We start from the raw sequence: 13,914 nt of genomic DNA on the forward strand, positions 1-13,914 counted from the left end.
AAAGGAATAAAACCAAGTTTGTGGCAGCTTGAAGGTGTGAGGATTTTCCGTGGAAGGCTTAAAAATTATACATTTGGTCTTCCTGACTAATAACCTTGAGGAAGCTAAATGTGTAAAACTTTTATTTTTCTTCCATTTTTTGGGGAAATTGAGGAACTGCTTGTATGCACATATGAAGTTTATTGATTGTTACACAGCAGTTGATCAGATGATAGTAATTTCTTCAGTGGATCAATGGTATTTTCTGTCAGAAAGGGTGCAAAGGGAGTTATGTTCATTTCATGTTCTGGTTACTGTAGCCTGCTTGTTCAGCAGCTGTTACTGATCTAAAATTCCTTATCTTCAGCAGTTGCACTGTGCCTGGTCCGACCTGTGCTCTGGCTAAAGCTCACTCTGTTCAGTCCACTCGTGCAATTTCAATCTTGCACACATCTGTTCATCTCTTGCTGCCTGCAGCATATTGCAGCTCTACCCCCTCTCACATTGCCCCTCACCGCATCCAGTATAAACTAAGACTCATTTCTAGGTGGTCTAGTTGGCTTGCTCTTTCAACTGTGAATGAAGCAATACTTTACAAATCTAGTGAGACCTTAAAAATGCATTTATGGTGTTTTCACTTGTGTCATACTGTGTGTTATTGGATTTTGTGACTGAGCCAGAGTGTGATAGAGTAAGTGTATTTCTCTTGGTCAACATGTAATTATAAGAGTGCAGAATCAGAGAATGGGAATAGACAATGATGGTGCTGATGAGAGAAAACAGCATACTGAAGGCAGAAGAGGGTAAGAAGGTTGCTGTAGATGAGGTGAGAAGTTAAAATGCTTAAGCAGTATACTATGTATTTGCCATTTCTTACCTCCATTCAAACAAGTTCCTTCAACCATTGTAGAATAACAAGTTCTAGGGCTTCATTGTGCATGTCAGTGGTGAGATACAACAGCAAAGTGTCTTTCTTATTTACCTTTTTTTTTCCTCATCCAAGTGCACGGCTGATGGTTTATATCTTTTATACGTTATTTCTTTATTGCAGATGAATACACAGATGATTGCACAGAGACTTTCCTGTCACCGTCTCTGTGGTGTAATTAAGTGGTCTTGTATGCAGGCTTCAGAAGGAGCAAGGATAGGTGTCACTCAGGACCTGTGCTTTTTGTGAGGATCAGGAGGGTGGAAGTTGAACCAGCCTTGGTGTTCTCAGTAACTCAAGGGGGAAAAAGTGGGAATTACATAGAGGTAGCTTACCTAGAAGTTGTAGGTAGAATTTTTTCTGTGAAGGCTGATTTTTTTTTTTCTTTTTTTTTAGTGACTGGGGCTCTGAACCAAGTCTGTCTTGAGGGAAATGTGAAGGGAGTGTAAATCTTCTGAATCTGGAGTTGGAAAGGAAGTCTCTAGACTCAGTGAAAGCATAGTTTAGACTCATCATCTGTGTACTAAAATGGTATCTTATTTGTATGGGAAGGGGGAAGATCTCTTCACCTCTGAGACTTCCCACTTGGGCTACAGAGTGAGTTTTCTTCTTGCTCTTCAGAAAAGGCAGACAGCATGGAGTGAGCAGAGTGCCAGGAGCCTCTCAGCACTGACATACATGATGGCTTCTTTGGCCATTCGCGTTGCTGAGCCGTGGCCTCACTCAGCAGTAGAACCAGAGCCAAGTGATTGTTGTGAGGTTAGGGACAGTGAGGGAGTCAGCAGAACTCTGAGGTACTTAAGTGGCAGTAAATATGCTACCTGCTGAAGGAGACCTCTGCAATGGGAGCTAAATCTGACCCTAGTAAAGGCCAACAACAGGAGGCTCTCTAACTCTGGGGAAGTAACCAAAGCCCTGCTCAAGTCCAAGCAAATAAAGTATCAATGAACTGAACCTGTGGTAAAACTTGCTATGTGATGCTGGAAAGATTCTTGATAGCTTTGCTGATTTTCTTGGACTTTTGCAAGAGTTATTAATTAGTCTAAGAGAGGAAAAAATGAAGGCTGAAGTAATTTTAATTCATTAATTTCAGACTAACTGTTGTTACTTATGGTAGTAAATGTGATCTAACTGACCCATATTCAGAGAGAGACTGAACTGTTCAGTGTGTGTAGTCTATTGACTCTTAGAGATGAAGGGGAATGGGATAAAATGCTACCTCATTCTAATGCATATCATGGAATTAATGGTATTATTTATTTATTAAGTGGTTTTTAATTTATCATGTATATTATCTATGTAATTCTCTCCCATTATTATGAAAAAAACTCCATTCATTGTGATATGAATGCTTCAGTCATGGTTCTTACTGGTTTGCTCAAAGTCTCTTTTGGAATAGAAGCCTAATATGTTACATTATGCATAAAAAGATAAATTAATTTCTGGCATAATTTGATTAATGCTGGAGTTGCACTATAAATGAATGGGCTCAGTGGAATTGTTTGAGTGAAGATGAGACATAGCATTCCCAAAGGTTTTACTCCAACTGTTTTCCTGTCACCTAGATTTGAAGAGCTTTCTTGGCAGAGGAATTTGTAGCTAATTTCTGTTGCTACTTAACAGCCAGACAGCTTATTTTTAAATCTATTGTTTTTGCTACCCTTTTCTGTTGAGCACTCCTTAGAAGCAAGCCTACTGCAAACCTCATTTTTCTCATCTGGGTAATGAGATATTAAGTGTATGTACATACTACTTGTGCAATGCAGGAGTTGGTGATTGTTTCCTTAACCAGGGCTTCTCATAGGTGCTTAATATTTCAACACCAATTGCATTGGTAAATTAAGAGTTCATCTGGCTAGTCAGATTTACTAGGGCAGATGGCATTTCGTATATGTGATGAGAGCAGGAGGGAGATAGAGCAAAGCAGTAATGTAATTAGCTGTGTAAGTGAGCCTGACAAGGTAAATCTCTTTAACCCCAACGATAAAATGTGTTCTGTGCTAAAGCCTTGGATTACTGGTCCTATGAAACAATGTGTGCAGCTGGTCAAGCCAAGATTTCAGAAATAATCCCATTAGTTTGAAAATAGAGGACAACACTTTTTATCACACCCTCCTAGCACTTTTCTGTTTGAAACAGAGAACAGCCTCCACCAAAAATGTGGAAGAGAGTCATAGTCATATGGAGTTACCCTAGTTCACTTTCATATAAAACTTCCTTGAGTGAGATGTTCTGTCTACATAGGAGCAGGTGCTTCATAAAAGCATACCAGAATCACAGGCCGAGTTAAACGTGAGCTGAGGTATCTCCTCACCGCGCTAGAGAGAGAGCGGTGCAGCCATATGTGAAGACATGATGCTCATGTTTACACAGTACTTGGCACAGAATGTCCCTCTGCTTATCCTTTAAATGTAGCTGTCATGATGGCTGTCAATGCCTCTAAAACCCAATGGAATGGCTTGGGTTGGAGGAGACTTTTAAGGATAATCTACATAGTCTAACCCTGCCTGCAATGAGGAGGGAGCTGCTTGATGCTGCAGAACCACTTGGACACGTTTCTGCTTACAGATGTGTTGATGAGTAACTGCAGGTAAAATCTCACATGCAGTTGTAGTCAGAACTTGTTTTTCTTTTCTGTTTGATTTTTATGGGAAATATGTATGACTTCCACATTTCATTTGAAATGAATTAACTGGGAATGTTAACAATCAGTTAACAATGAATTAACTGGGAATCAACAATCCAGTTGATACTGAAGGCTATTGAAGTTTGTGGCAAAGACTGCTCAGTCACTGTGTGCTGCCTGGTGAGAAAAACAGCCTCAAGTGTCATGTTACTTCTGAAAATCATTACAAAGTAATACCCGCAGTAAATCTTTATTCAGCAGGGAAATCTCACATTCTGGAAAATTAAGGGAAAAAATCGGCTGTGTAATAGCAGCCATTGTGCTATGTATAAAACCCTTATTGTTCTCACTATTTAACTTAATCCATGTGGGAAGTATTTTCTACCTATTTTCAGGCTTTCTTGTTTATGATAAACCTAAAGATGTTTTAGTTTCTGATGAACAGGATTTAGACCCTCTAAATTTCAAAACCACGTTGAAAATACAGTTTTCTGCATCAGTTTGTTATAGTGTATCCAGGCTTGTTTATGTAATTCTTTTTTTTTTGACTGGCAAGCTATAAATTACAAAGACAATATAAATGGAAACTGTGAATCAGGATCGTTCCGAGCAGGTTAAGTATATCACAAGCAATCAGAGCAGTTTGAGGGTGGTTGTATTTCAATTGTTCTTTTAGTTATTGGATGTTCTCCTTGGAAATGCTCAAAAGCTGACTGGATGTGGCCCTGGATAACCTGTGGTGGGGTGACTGCAGTGAGCTGGGGGCTTGGACTGGATGATCTCAGGGGGTTCCTTCCTGCCTCAACCATCCTCTGTGTCTCTTGATTAGTTCTTCATATGCATACACACACATGTACATATATATATATATACGCACAGAGATGCCCATAAATATATGTGTCAAACTTGATCTGAGTCTTTTGTTCTTCCTAGGTGCTTATTTTACACATATTTTGAGTTTATTACTATGGCATTCAGCATTGTGCCTTATGTGTGTGGTCTTTCCAAAAGAAGGTTGCCTCACGTTAGAGAGCCCTTGATCATCTACTGCTAGCAATCTTTCTGCATTTTAGAATACACTTCCCATCTGGATGATTTGCAGCCTGCCAGTTCTGTGACATGTTGACAGATTTTTTTTTTTTTTTTAATTTGACAGTCTTGCTGGCTGCAGCTTGCTTGCAAGGTTGCACTTTCCTTGAAACAGCAGTTGTTGTCTCCCTGTGGTGTATTTTCTTTACTTGGATGTAGTTTTCTGCAAGGAACTCTTCTACAATTCTTCAACTTGCAGACCAGTTGAGTCCATGTTGCTGGTGCAGAGTGTTGGGCAGGGACTATGGATATTGTTTGCTTAGGGGGTTGTTTTTCTGAGCCACATACAGGATGTGGCAAACTTACTGAAAGGATTTCATAAGAACTGTGACAAGTTTCTGAGAGGGCTTGGAGATGAGCAGTCAATACAGGGCCTCTTTTGAATCTAAGACTGGTGACTTCAGTTGCATATGGAGGGGCTTGCAGTGGGACAACAGTACTATGAAGTCCAGCTCTGTAGGAACATGAGGGGCAGAGTGTTTCTCCTTGAGATGTAGTGTGCTCCTTCAGATTGTATTTTTTCACAGTATGAGGAGACCTGAAGTTCAGTCAGTCACGTCTTCCAGATATGCAAATGCTGCTGCTTGCAGGAAGCCCAGCATGGAGCACTCCCAGAGTCATTAGTGGCCCTCTGAACCAGAGAGTCTGAGAACTGGAGGTTCCCCTCTTCAAGTGCAGTGTCACAGAAATGACCAGAAGCCACAATTCCCGACAGAGATTCCCATACAGCCAGCAAAACTTTGTCTGGTAGGCTGGAGTTTTCCTAGAAGTGATCCATTTGTTGCAGTTGCTGGGTGTCAGAGTCTGGAGGCTGGCGAGAGGCGAGATCGGGGTACTGAGGAGTCGACTCAGCAACTTCTATGCATCAGTACACTTTATTAGGGCAGTGAAGCTTCTTACATAGTGCTCAGAGGAGGTGTATACAATCACTTTTGGGCTGGCACAAGTGGACAGTACAGATTGGCCCAGAGCCACGTGCAAGGTGCAGATAGGTTGCCCTGTGTCAGTAACAACCGCAGTGTCCCCGCGAGGGGGCTGGCAGGCTCAGCCCCCTGTAGCTGTGTCCGCCCCAGGGGGCCGGCAGGCCCAGGCCCCTGCAGGTGTGCGTGGGTTGCTCATTGTAGCTTCCAACTCAAGGACATCTCCCAGCACGAGTTCTCATGTTTACCAGCTCTCATCCTGCTGCAGAAGAATTCTCCCACAGCTGGGTGTTACTGAAAGAAGCTAGTGGTGTGAAATGATACTGACAAAGTTAAGTGGCACTATTTGTGTTAACTTTCTCCTTTCTTTTTTTCCCGTGGTTCCTGTATTTGTTACACCTTAGGCTTTCTGATTTGTTTCAGCACCATTGTGTACTCCATGAAAAGGCTGTTGTTCTAGAGACAAAAAAAAAAAAAAAAAAAAAAAAGAAGAAAAACCCTCATGATTTGGATGTTTGCAAGATAAAAGGGCCTTTCTCACCATTCAGTCAAGAAGTCATCATTGACATATTTGGTTTTTACATTATGTATCTAACTGTATATGTGAACACATGCATATACTTATCATAAACATCAAGCAGAACTGATATGCAACTTTATCCAAGGAACTGATTAACTTCTAACAATGATGCTGTTGTGTAGAGGTTGACCTTGGAAAAACCTTCACTATATTCTGGGGGAATTGGTTACTTGATAGATAACCTGGTTATCTTCTTGTGAGCTCATACGATACACAGAGCCTTGAGCTCTGTGGTAAAGGGTTGGACTTGATGATCTGTGAGGTCTCTTCCAACCTTGGTGATACTGTGATACTGTTGATTAAAAGTGCTGTTACAAGACAGGTTTATGGAAACGTGTTTGCTCATCCTGTTGATGTCTGTTCTTAGTTTCATCTTGAGTATCTAACAGTAAAATCCACACCATCCTCCTTACACTGATTGTTTTATTTACATTGTTTAAAACTCTGGAATATTCTTGCTTATTTTCAGATCTCATCAGAAAGCTAGCACAGCAGAAGTTTGGAAATACACAGGGCGATTATCAAAAGGTAAATAGTCTGTGTGGATCTGCACTGAATAATTAAAACAATGATTTTGACACTCCTGTTTCAGAAAAAAAATATTTTCAGGCTTTTTTTTTTTAATCTGTAACAATAAGATACCAGAATGAAATTTGTGAATTATGTGTGTGGTGGTTTCATAGCAGATTTAGGACCAAAACCTTTCAAAAAAGTTTTGGAAGAAAATTTTGTAAGCCACTGGAAAGAAGTTGAGCATAGTTAGGGCTCACTTATAAATTCCATCTGTAATGTGATTGTGGTGTCTGTTGTACAGAGACTGAAAGCTCCGTATGTTGAAACATGCTACTTTTGTTTAAAAATGCTTAGAAAGGCACTGTTGCTCAGCTCTCATGTTAGCTTCAGCTATTGTCCTTAAAAACCCAAATCGATATGCCAGCTCTGGTGCCTTTGGAAAATGAAGTTCCCATACCATGTTTTAGTCTACAGTGTGCTGATCGCACCAAGGATATTTTCCATGCTCAAGTTAAGTTTGTGATTATCCTGTAACAGTAGCAGTTCATAGGGTACTTAGTAGTAAGAGAAGATAAAAGATAGTGTGAATCTACTTTTAGGCTGTTCTCAAAGACAGTACACCCCATCCAGTTTTGGCCCCTTCAATTTAAGAAACATGTTGAGGTGCTTGAACGTTTCCAGAGAAGGGCAACAAGGCTGATGAGGCAGCTGTAGCACAAGCCCTATGAGGAGCAGCTGAGGCAGCTGGGGTTGTTTAGCCTGGAGAAGAGGACTCTCAGGGGAGACCTTACTGCTCTCTACAACTACCTGAAAAGAGGTTGTAGCTAGGCGGGTGTTGGTCTCTTCTCCCAGGCACCAAGTGACAGAACAAGAGGACACAGTCTCAAACTGTGCCAGGGCAGATTTAGGCTGGACGTTGGGAAGAAGTCTGTCACAGAAAAAAGTGATTTGCATTGGAATGGGCTGCCCAGATTGGTGATGGAGTCCCCATCTGTGGAGGTGTTTAAGAGGAGGTTGGGTGAGGCACTTAGTGCCGTGGTTTAGTTAACTAGAAGGGTTAGGTGATAGGTTGTACTCGATGATCCTAGAGGTCTTTTCCAAACTGGTTAATTCTGTGATCTTTGAGCCAATGTCACTGGCTGGATTCCTGCAGTAGGAACCTTGCCCGGAACCATGCAATAGACAAGTTTGCTTGTGTGAGCTGCTTATGTATAGTCCCTGCAGTATAGGGTACCTGAGAGGAAGAGGAGTGTGGAACTTGGCATAGAGGCTCTGAGCTTGAATCAGCGTGACCTGAACAATCTTGAGATTTGAGAGGGGAAAGCCTTATGTTTCCATATCTTACAGACCATGAGCCTATCACTCCAGTAGCTTGCTAACTTCTGTGTGATATCCAAGTGTGTGGGTATTGTTTTACTGCATCAGGTGGCATCAGGAAGAAAAAACCTACTTGGGTGAAAGATGGTGCTGTCATAGAAGGGAAAGGGCACAAATGGATCCATGTGAGAAGACTCAATAGCTCCCCAAGTGCTAGGACCAGCCCTTCAGTAGCATGAGCAGGAAATCTGGTTCTAGTGCTTAGCCTGTTACATTTCTGCTGTTGTTCCTCTGGATTCTTTGTTGTTTTGTTTTTGTTTTTTTTTTTCCCCCCAAACTTATCTGTAGAATGTGTTAGTGACCCAGCAGGCCCATTCCACTTCTGTGCTGTGTACCCCTGTGTTCCTAGTTGGATTCTCTAGCATCAACATCTCCCCATCCTGTTGGGGACAGCAATCTGCCAGGACAGGCTAGCAGCTGAGTGCAGCTGCCATGCTTGCTGGGGGGAGCCAACTCACTGATGCTTTACTTCTCCTGGGAAATGTGCTTGCTTAAAGCAATTAGAAATCACTCTGGGTGCCAAATTTTTAAGGGAGGGTAAGGGTTTGATTTTCTCCCATTGAAAGTGTAGTTCCAAATATGATTTTGAGCATTTAAAGCAAGTTGCATGGTGGAAACTTCATAAAGATGTGTGATGCTGGGAAAAAAAAATCCTTAATCTTGAGAGTATTTTTGATTCTGACATATCAAACTTTATGTTGAAGGTTCTTGCTCTCTGTAGCTTGCCCACTTTCTTTTTTCAGTTCTGCTTGAGAGAAAGTGGAGAGTGTGGAATTACCATACAGAGGTGAAGGGTGAAAATACAAGAAATTCCATTTCCCTTGTGAAAACAAAGGGGAATTTGGATTAATTTGGAATTCTCGAATGTTTAGTTTGGTGTGTTGTTGTTTTGGGTTTTTTTTAATTTATTTATTCTGAAATTACAGATAATCAGGTAAGAACCTGATAAATAGACTTCTGTGGTCCTTTTAAAATGCTTTTTCTTTTTAACTTTTGAATAATTTGAAAGCGAGGGTGAATTTCATGCTTAGCATGTCTACAAACTGCTACTGAAATTACTGCTTTTATGCCAAAATAAAATAAGCATTGACTAGAAAAAGTCAGGAATTTTATAGGTCAGTTATGACAGGTGGAATTTGTGAAGAAATTGCTTAACCACAAAGTAATGCAATCTCTGACCTTCTATTCTGTGAGATGTGTTGGAAATTATGTGAAACAGATGCTCAGTGCAGAAATATGTGGTCATTTAGTTAGTTTAGGATGGAAATATTTGGACAAATCCTAGATTCCTTTCACTGAGCAAGGAAAACAGCAATTGTCTGTGATGTTTCTTATTGTAAATAATTTTCCATAATCATTTAATGGCATTATTTTACTATAATGGCCTTTGGTTGTTTTCTTATTGTTAATTGTCTTGGCCATGGTTAATTGTTCACTTTTCACATGATTTGTTTTCGTGCATGCTGCCTGTGCATTATACACCTTCTCCATTTGTTTTGACTTCTACAGCCAGAAAATGTTGTCCTGACTCTTCAGGTAATGTCCTACAGTAGATGTACCGCTTTGGAAAGAAATTAACTGTGTCTGTTTACACTACTGTTTAAACATCTGTAACTATTTTTAGCATTATTTAAAATGTGGTTTTTGTTTAACCTATTTTAAAATGTATTTGTCAAAATTCTGAATTAGTCACCTAACCAGAAGGCAGAATAATTGTGGTTTGGTTTTTTCCCAGTTCTTCTAGCATCTATTTAGAATTCTTCAAAAAGGATAACAGCTTGTAACCATCAGTTAATAACAGTAAAAGAAATAGATTTCATCCTGGAATTGGTAATTGGGTCAGAAATTTGCAGCTGTGCTGATGGTGCTGGTTGCTGTATTGGCATCAGCTGGTAATTAGGGAATGTGAGGAAGGACATCAGCAGTGCTGGAACTGGAGCACGATTGATAGCTTGTAAGAAATTGTAACTTGCTTTGCAGGACAATACACAGCCTCAGTTCCGTTCTTTTTCTGCCAAGTTGGCCTCGTGCTGGCAGAGTAGTAAAACGGAAGAGGACTCAAAGTAGTGGTATTGAGTATTAGTTCTTCTGAAGTTGGGAAGAGAGAGATTTATCAGGGAAGAAAAGCTACTGGGGGCATGCCTGCTCCATGCTGTCTATCTCTGTGCACAGACACCTGCCTGGATCGTTTCTGGGTGTGTTGTCTTGTGCTCACAGCAGAGTGAAACAGAATGGCCAGCTCGTAGTTAGTTCCCTGGAAGCTGCATCTTCCTGTGTGGGGCTATGCCAGGGCTGCCTGGCTCAGCTTCTCAGCACTGGGGCACTTGCACTGCTGCCAGTGTAAAAGCTAGTCAGAGTATTGCATTGCATCGTTCCCTCTCCTTCCGGCTTCTCTAAGCGACCTTTCAGTTGCTGCTGCGTTACTGTTTGGCATCAGTATAAATGTCTCTACCTGAGAGAACTTAAAATCTCTTCCTTCCTGTTCTCCAGTCCCTGAACAGTTTTTACTTCAGCAGTTGGGAGAAAGTTCTGCCATTGCAGTCAGTCATCCAGTGTAGAACTTCTCTTTGTGATGCAGACAAATCCTAACTGATAAAGAGTTAAGAACAAGCTAAGCTTTGCTCCCCCTCCCAGATGAAGTGTTGATCTAGTCAACTGGCATTTGTTGGGTCTTTTCTGAAACAGATGTCCAAAACAGTAACATTATCAAATCTTTAATGTTTAACCTATTTCAATTGCACTGATTCTCGTTTGTTTCTTGTGAGCTTATTTCTGTTGTAGCACCCATTTCTGTGTGTCACCTGGCTGATGTCTAGCTGAATAACTCTTAGCTTTCAGTATCTACAATGTTATCTGTCTCTGTTAGAGAAGTTGTCAATTAGTGCCAAAGTACACCAAATCCATAACCTTGTTGACTTAGTAAGTAGATGGTTTAGTCTGTAGTTTGATTTTCAATGATTTGGTCTGTATTGACTGCAGTTACTGTGTGCTACTTGCTATTACCACTGTTTTTGTCTGAATTGCAGGCCATCTACTATGAAATTGGTTTTATAGTCTCTGCAGCCTTGGGATTGCTGTTTGTTTTGTTACTGCCTCTTGTGGGACTTTGCTTCTGTATGTGTCGTTGCTGTGACAACTGTGGTGGGGAAATGCATCAAAGACAGAAGAAAAATGCTGACTGTCAAAGGAGCTGTTTTGCAACATTTCTTTTTGTTGCTTCATTAATAATAAGGCAAGTATAATAAAGAGAAAAATATGAAGCTTGGTATAGCACTGATTTTGCAGTGTCATATGGCAAATTGTTACTGTGTTAGCCTACAGGTGAAGAAATTATTTTACTGGACTAAGTAATATTTTTGCTTATTAGAGAAAATGTGATTGCATTAAAAAAAATGCTGCAACCATTGCTATCCACAGATCATGATGTACTCACTTGAGAGGAAAGTAGATGTGAAACAAAAAAAACCCAAGCCTGAATTTGATGCATGAAATTTGTGCCAGGTTCAGGCTGGCAGTTGAACTTAGGAACGTGAGAAACTGTGTCCTAGGTTGTTACCATCCCATGGAGAAGCTGAGGTGCAGCATACTGCTTGGCTCTTCATAGTGCAGTAGTGGTGAGAAAAGTAACTGTGTGATGTCCTTCAGTATATTCTGTCCTTGAGTACATGCATGGCTTAGGCAACTCAGTGTAATAAAGTTCCAGAGTTGGGAGACATTTTTGTGCTGATGGTGTTAGGAGATGTGTCTGTGCTGGGTATGTAGTGATGAGGGACTAAAAGCAAGACCTTCCCCTCCTTTCAGAATTCATTGTTGGCTTACAGGGTTTCTGTTTTCCTTCAACTCCATGTTTTCACTGTCCTTATTTTGTCATTATATTAAAAAAATACAAGTCTCTTGATCTGTTTGGTCATCATCAATACAGTCACTTATCACTTCACTTTAATCTAGAGTGGTTGTTTTTTTTCTTTTTACTTCTGGTTTTCACAACAAATTGAGATCTAGCCTATATTCAAATGTAGACCACACTGATATGAGGTGTAGGAACATGCTTGCTTTTCCCAGGCACCACTAACAAACAGAACACGTAAGTATTCTGAAGACCAGAAAAACAAATTGTGTTCTAGCTGATAGGCGCATCCTTGCCATAATAACAGGAGAAAAATTCTTCATGGTACAGTGGTGCCTTGAGGACAGTAACTTATTCAGTTACCTTTCAGCATACTGAAACTGAAGGTAGCTCACAGAGCTTGCCAGCTGTCTTTACACTGTGTTGCAGGATGCTGTGTCCTGAATGCCAAGGACATGTTGCTTGTCAGCAGAGAAATTAAGGGATTGTCCTTCCTGTTGGGCTTTCTAACTTAGGTGTTTCTGCCAACTGTTCTTGCGGTATTCAGCATACTCTGCCTCTATAACTCATCCTCCTTTATTTCCTGTTTGTATGAGACAACAGGAGTATCAGGTGCTTGCTCTAGGAGAGGGATTGGCCTGACCTCTGTCTGCAGGTTTCCACAGGTAAAGGTAATCTTGTATGAGACTCTGGTTAAGTCTCTAATGCTGTGAGTGCTGTGCAAGGCAAGGTAGGCCTTTGCAAGGCTTATTACTGGCCTAAGCTTGGCAGAGTGCTTAGGGCTCCAGCATGTCTCAACACAAAGCAGGATTCTGCTGCCCTTCTTGGATCCTCTTTCACAAAGGAAGAGAGAATGCTGTGCCGGGATCTATCCAAGCCCTTGTCAGCTTGCTGAAACATGAAAGGATGGTCTTCTTGGTAGCCATTGCACCAAAAAGACAACTGGAGAAAACCTGAGATTTACTTATAACTGTTTCTCCATTCCTTAGACTAAGTCTGCTTTAGAGATTTATTCTCTGCTTTTCCCCTAAGTTACCATGCACTTTCAGCCTAGATGGAAGGGTCCCTAAAATCACACTTCTCAAGGACTGTACCTCAGCTCAATACATAAGATGTGACATAATAGAAAGCAGTTTAGTCCTATGCAAGTAAAATGCTAATGGCTACTTGAAGACGCAGCCAGAACAGAGACTTGAATACTCTGTTAGCACATCTTGATCTAACACTGTATTATATCATCACTGAAGTAGGTCCTCCTCTGAGAGTATGTCTTCTAAACACCTTGCTAGGTGACTGGAACGCCCCAGACTCCTTAAGCTGCTGTGCTGCAGGTGCATTTAGCAAGGCAGGCATCTGTCAGAGTACACCGAGGCCACACAGTTGTTTAACCTTAAGTATCTAATTTTCCAATATATTCACTTTCTATTTGAAATACATGTTTTGGTAGACTGAGTTAAAATTACATGCAGTGCTTTTTGGTGATTCACAGTTTTATGTATGAATGTTGTCCCACTAAGCAGGATTCTATTACACATGCTCTAGAAATAATCCATCCAATACACAGCTAAGTTTGATACTCCACATTTATCATTAAAACAATTAATAGGCCTTTCTTTAAATATTAACTGAGAATTTAGCAACAGGGACATACTGCTACATCTTCTTTCCTAATTATCTACAGGCCTAGGCAAACATATCTTTTCCTTTAATTTCAGTAATTCCTCTACATAGTAAAGGCAAGGAGAGAGCATTGGATTTTTAAGATAAAGTACATTGCAATACCAAATTTAATACTGGTGATTGAAAAATGTCCTGGCTGTTTGCTAGAACTAGAAAAACACAACCCGCTTTCTATCCTTGCAAGACAGCTTGTAAGTTCTTTCTTGAAGTTGTGATTGTTACTATGTATGAAGCTAGGGAAAGAAAAGTCTTAGAGAAAGGAGAGATACTTGATACCTTGGCAAGTATCTCCTGCAGGCGTCGTGGAAGACCTCTTGGCTTTACAAGTTTGGTAATGCTGTTGTCAGAACCTGGGAATCAACAGTATCTGAAAGG

General features: G+C 40.7%; 1 protein-coding gene across 13 annotated transcripts in view; it reads left to right on the forward strand.

The window, feature by feature from the left end:
- The window catches only part of PROM1 (prominin 1), a 64,950-nt gene that overhangs the window by 12,796 nt on the left and 38,240 nt on the right, over positions 1 to 13,914 (forward strand). For 10 of the 13 annotated variants that reach the window (XR_010304021.1, XM_064151394.1, XM_064151392.1 and 7 more), the window contains exons 3-5: positions 6,592 to 6,650; positions 9,522 to 9,548; positions 11,039 to 11,244. Coding sequence is in view for 12 of the 13 variants with exons in the window: in XM_064151394.1 (XP_064007464.1) it covers positions 6,592 to 6,650; positions 9,522 to 9,548; positions 11,039 to 11,244 (292 nt within the window). In the remaining variant the exon portion in view is untranslated. The remainder of the gene's footprint in view (positions 1 to 6,591; positions 6,651 to 9,521; positions 9,549 to 11,038; positions 11,245 to 13,914) is intronic. The other 3 variants (XM_064151397.1, XM_064151398.1, XM_064151402.1) reach the window with 1 other exon arrangement.

Source organism: Pogoniulus pusillus, chromosome 11 (assembly GCF_015220805.1).
Source record: "Pogoniulus pusillus isolate bPogPus1 chromosome 11, bPogPus1.pri, whole genome shotgun sequence".
Taxonomy (NCBI): Eukaryota; Metazoa; Chordata; class Aves; order Piciformes; family Lybiidae; genus Pogoniulus; species Pogoniulus pusillus.